Source organism: Pneumocystis carinii (assembly GCF_001477545.1).
Source record: "Pneumocystis carinii B80 chromosome Unknown supercont1.28, whole genome shotgun sequence".
NCBI lineage: Eukaryota > Fungi > Ascomycota > Pneumocystomycetes > Pneumocystales > Pneumocystaceae > Pneumocystis > Pneumocystis carinii.
In genome coordinates this window covers 1-3,454 of record NW_017264740.1, presented here as the reverse complement: position 1 = coordinate 3,454, position 3,454 = coordinate 1, and the positions used below count along the sequence as shown (strand labels likewise).

General features: G+C 36.6%; 1 protein-coding gene across 1 annotated transcript; it reads right to left on the bottom strand.

The window, feature by feature from the left end:
- Positions 1-67: 67 nt before the first annotated feature.
- Positions 68-3,289, bottom strand: T552_03711 (hypothetical protein; the record flags this gene model as incomplete). Its single annotated transcript, XM_018372060.1, has 1 exon — positions 68-3,289. The coding sequence occupies one exon, from the start codon at positions 3,287-3,289 to the stop codon at positions 68-70; it is 3,222 nt and encodes a 1,073-aa protein (XP_018224164.1).
- Between the last annotated feature and the right edge of the window lie 165 nt (positions 3,290-3,454).

Here is a 3,454-nt window from a genome sequence, read left to right as displayed (position 1 = left end):
ATTTCTATTATATATAAACAATGGATATATGCACATTTTCAATCTATTAACATTTTTTTCATTCATTTTACATCATCCCCATAACAATCACTCCCAACAATATTATTTTAATCATATCAGGAACTCTTATTTTCATCCCATCATTCGGTTTTACATCTTCTTCATCTTTTCCTTCTTCTCCTCCTTTATCTGTCTCTTTGGTTGAATCAGTAGTACATTTGGTAGGTTTGCACTTGCGCATCGAGGTCAACGTCACTGTCGATGTCACTGTCGACGTGCTCGTTATCGTACTCGTATGCAATGACGTGCTTGTCACCCATGTATCTGTCGTCTGTATCATTGTACACTCTTCTGTTACTTTTCCTCCACTTCCCTGCTTGGTTGTCGTAGTAGTTGTGGTAGTAGTCGTAGTAGTAGTTGTGGTAGTGGTCGTCGTAGTGGTCGTCGTAGTGGTTGAGATTTCTTTTTGTGTCTCTGTATGATGAGGCTTAATTTCTAATGGTTTTATTTCTTTGCATAACTTTTCTATTTCTTTACAAGCTGGTTCAGTTTCCTTACAATCCTCTTTAAAACCGCAATCTAGTTGTAAAGCGCTGCATTCCTCTTTCAATTCCAAATACAACTCCAATGCTATTGTCGTTGCATCAAATGCTTTTACCTCTGCTTCTGATACTCCTTCAGCTACATATGCTCTTTTAACAAGTCTAGGGCTTGGATTCTTCGTCTCACCTGTTGTGCCTGGTGTTCCACTTGATGTATCTGGTGCTCCATTTTGTGATGGTGATGATGGTGGTGGTGGTGGCCCTGATGCTGGTGGTGACTCTGATCCTGATGGCCCTGCTGGTGCTTGTTGTGGTGGTGGTACTGGTGTAGAATCACTGCCATTCTGCGCAGTTGGCATTGTGGCTTTTCCAGACTTTGATAGCAATAACTTAGCTTTATTTGTGGATTCTTCTGCCGCCAGTTTGAGCTTATCGTACTCAGTCTTCATCTTTGTCAACTCCTCTTTCGCTTTCTTCAGATAGGTTTCTAAAGTAGGACATCTCTTTTTTAGTTTTTCAACTAATTCTTTGCAAACATTTCCCAAGGCATTAGCTTCACAATTAGTAAGCAGAATTTTGAATGTATCATTATTTTGCAACTTAGTGCAACGCTCTCCTAATGTTTTTTTACAATCATCTTCACCTTTTAAACTTCCTTTCAACAGGTGAGTCAACTCATCCTTCAATTTCAACTTTTTAAAGGTATCACTGCATTTTTCATCGAGTTCATCACAGTTATAACCTTGGTTGTTTTTATTTTTTTTCAAATCATCCGGACAATTCTTCACAAGTTGGTGACAATGTCGGCCCCATGTTGTGCAGAGTTCTTCAAGTGTTGTTTCATTTTTATTTGCTTTTTCAATTTCTTGTAGAATTGCTTTACTCTCCATGTTGTCTTTTAAATAAAAACATTCATCTTTTGTACGGGCTACCATATATTCACATGTTTCTTCTAGCAAAGCACATGAAAACCCAAATGGATTCCTCCTTTTCCTAGATAAAGCATCACATTTTTCTTGCAATGCCTTCGTACAGTTTTCTTTGTTTAACGAATCATCTTCTCTTTTTAAAAATACCTTTCTAAATCCCTCTGAAACTCTTAAGTATTTACAGCGCCTTCTCAATGTTGCACACTTTTGAGAATTCGAATTTGAATAAGTTTCAAGTTGAGCACACTTCTCCTTCAATTCAAGACAATCCTCTTCTAATGGAAAATCTCTTTGATCATCCAAAAGCACACCTAACTCTTTGGATTGAAGAAAAATATCATCTGAAACCGCATAACATAGTTCTTTAGGGTAAAGACATTGTGGAAGATATTTTTTAAGTTTTGTACAGCTTTCTACCACAAATTCTTGACATTTTCGAGGATTCTCATCATAATATTTTATATTATCAGGACTCTCCTTCAACACCTCTCGAAAGTGTGTATTCAACATCCTATTTTGTCCCATTTTATAGCACGCTGCTCGTACATTTTGACACGCTTGATCAATTTTATTATCCTCACACACATTTTTTAAATAGAAACATTCCGAGACAAATTCTGCACACTCTCCCTTCGTAAATAAGGTTGGCAGTTGTCTCCAGAATAAAAGATCTGAATCAGCTTTTTCATATTTTGTAGACAAATCTTTCAGATAAAGATTTAATTTGAGATTTGTACATCTTTCTTTTACATTTACATCTAGTAATTCTTTGCATTTGGCGTCTCTATTAGTTTTATCATCGCATAACTTTTTCAAATCATCATCCAAATGCTTAGAAGCATCACATTTTTCTAACGCTTTTTTGCACTTTTTATCTGGTTTCTTATCATTCTCATCTTGGCTCAACACTAGCAAAAGATCTTGGACTAAATTATCACCAAACGTCTTTGGTAGATCCACTCCTTGTCTTCCAATAAGAATTCCATCTTTTTCCGCTCTTTTATAAACATCTTCCAACCCAATCATTGTCAACAACGACGCACTCGGTTTCACCGGACTAAAATCAGATTCCGGCGCTTTATATGTGATTCCTTTTCCCTTGCATTTCGTCTTATACTCCTCGCACTTTGATTTATCACACGCTTCTCCATAAAAATGACATTTCTCAAGTTTTTCATAACACTTTCCGTCTAATTCGCCATCTTTAAGCTCTTCTTTTAAAGGCTGGCAAACAGTATCCAATTTTTTTTTCAGCTCTTGACACGTTCCACTCGGATCAAGGCAGAAAGACATCAACTCGTCACTTTCTCGGCTTAACACTGGGCAAACAGTTTTCATCTTTGGTTCACATGTTTTTTCATCTTTAGCTTCCTTTCCGAGCGCCCTGAAAAGAAGCTCCTCTGCCACCTTTTCACGCTTCAATTTGTAACATCCTTCCCTCAAGTTGACACAGTTCTCTTTAAGATCACCATAACCCGTCTCTTCTAAAAGTATACATTTTTCTTCATATTTTTTACAATTTTCATCTTGTATGTCATCTGGCAATGCTCCTTCAAGTTCCGTATCAAAATTTACCAATTCATCTTCAACTTTCAGGTCTTTGCATTTTTTTTTTTTATCGTTCTCTTCACAAAGTCCTTTAACTTTATCATTTACTTTCAAACCATCTGCTTTCTTCAACTCTTCACAATATTTCTCGAGTTCTTCTTTGCATTTATCATCATTACTGTATTTCTCCTTCACAATGAAAGCCAAAAGGTGTTTCTCATCAATGTCATCCGCTACTACTGCTGCTTGCCTCTTAACCGGCCGTGCCATTGCCGCTTCTTTGTAGGGAGTTTAAACTATTGTTTCTAAGCTGGATGTAGGGAAGTGAGTGAAAAGTTGTTTTGAAACAATTTTTTACAAGTTAGAGTTCTTATCATAATCATAAATTTTATTAGCTTTTCTACGATAAGAGCTCACTAGTTCTGAGATAAGCTT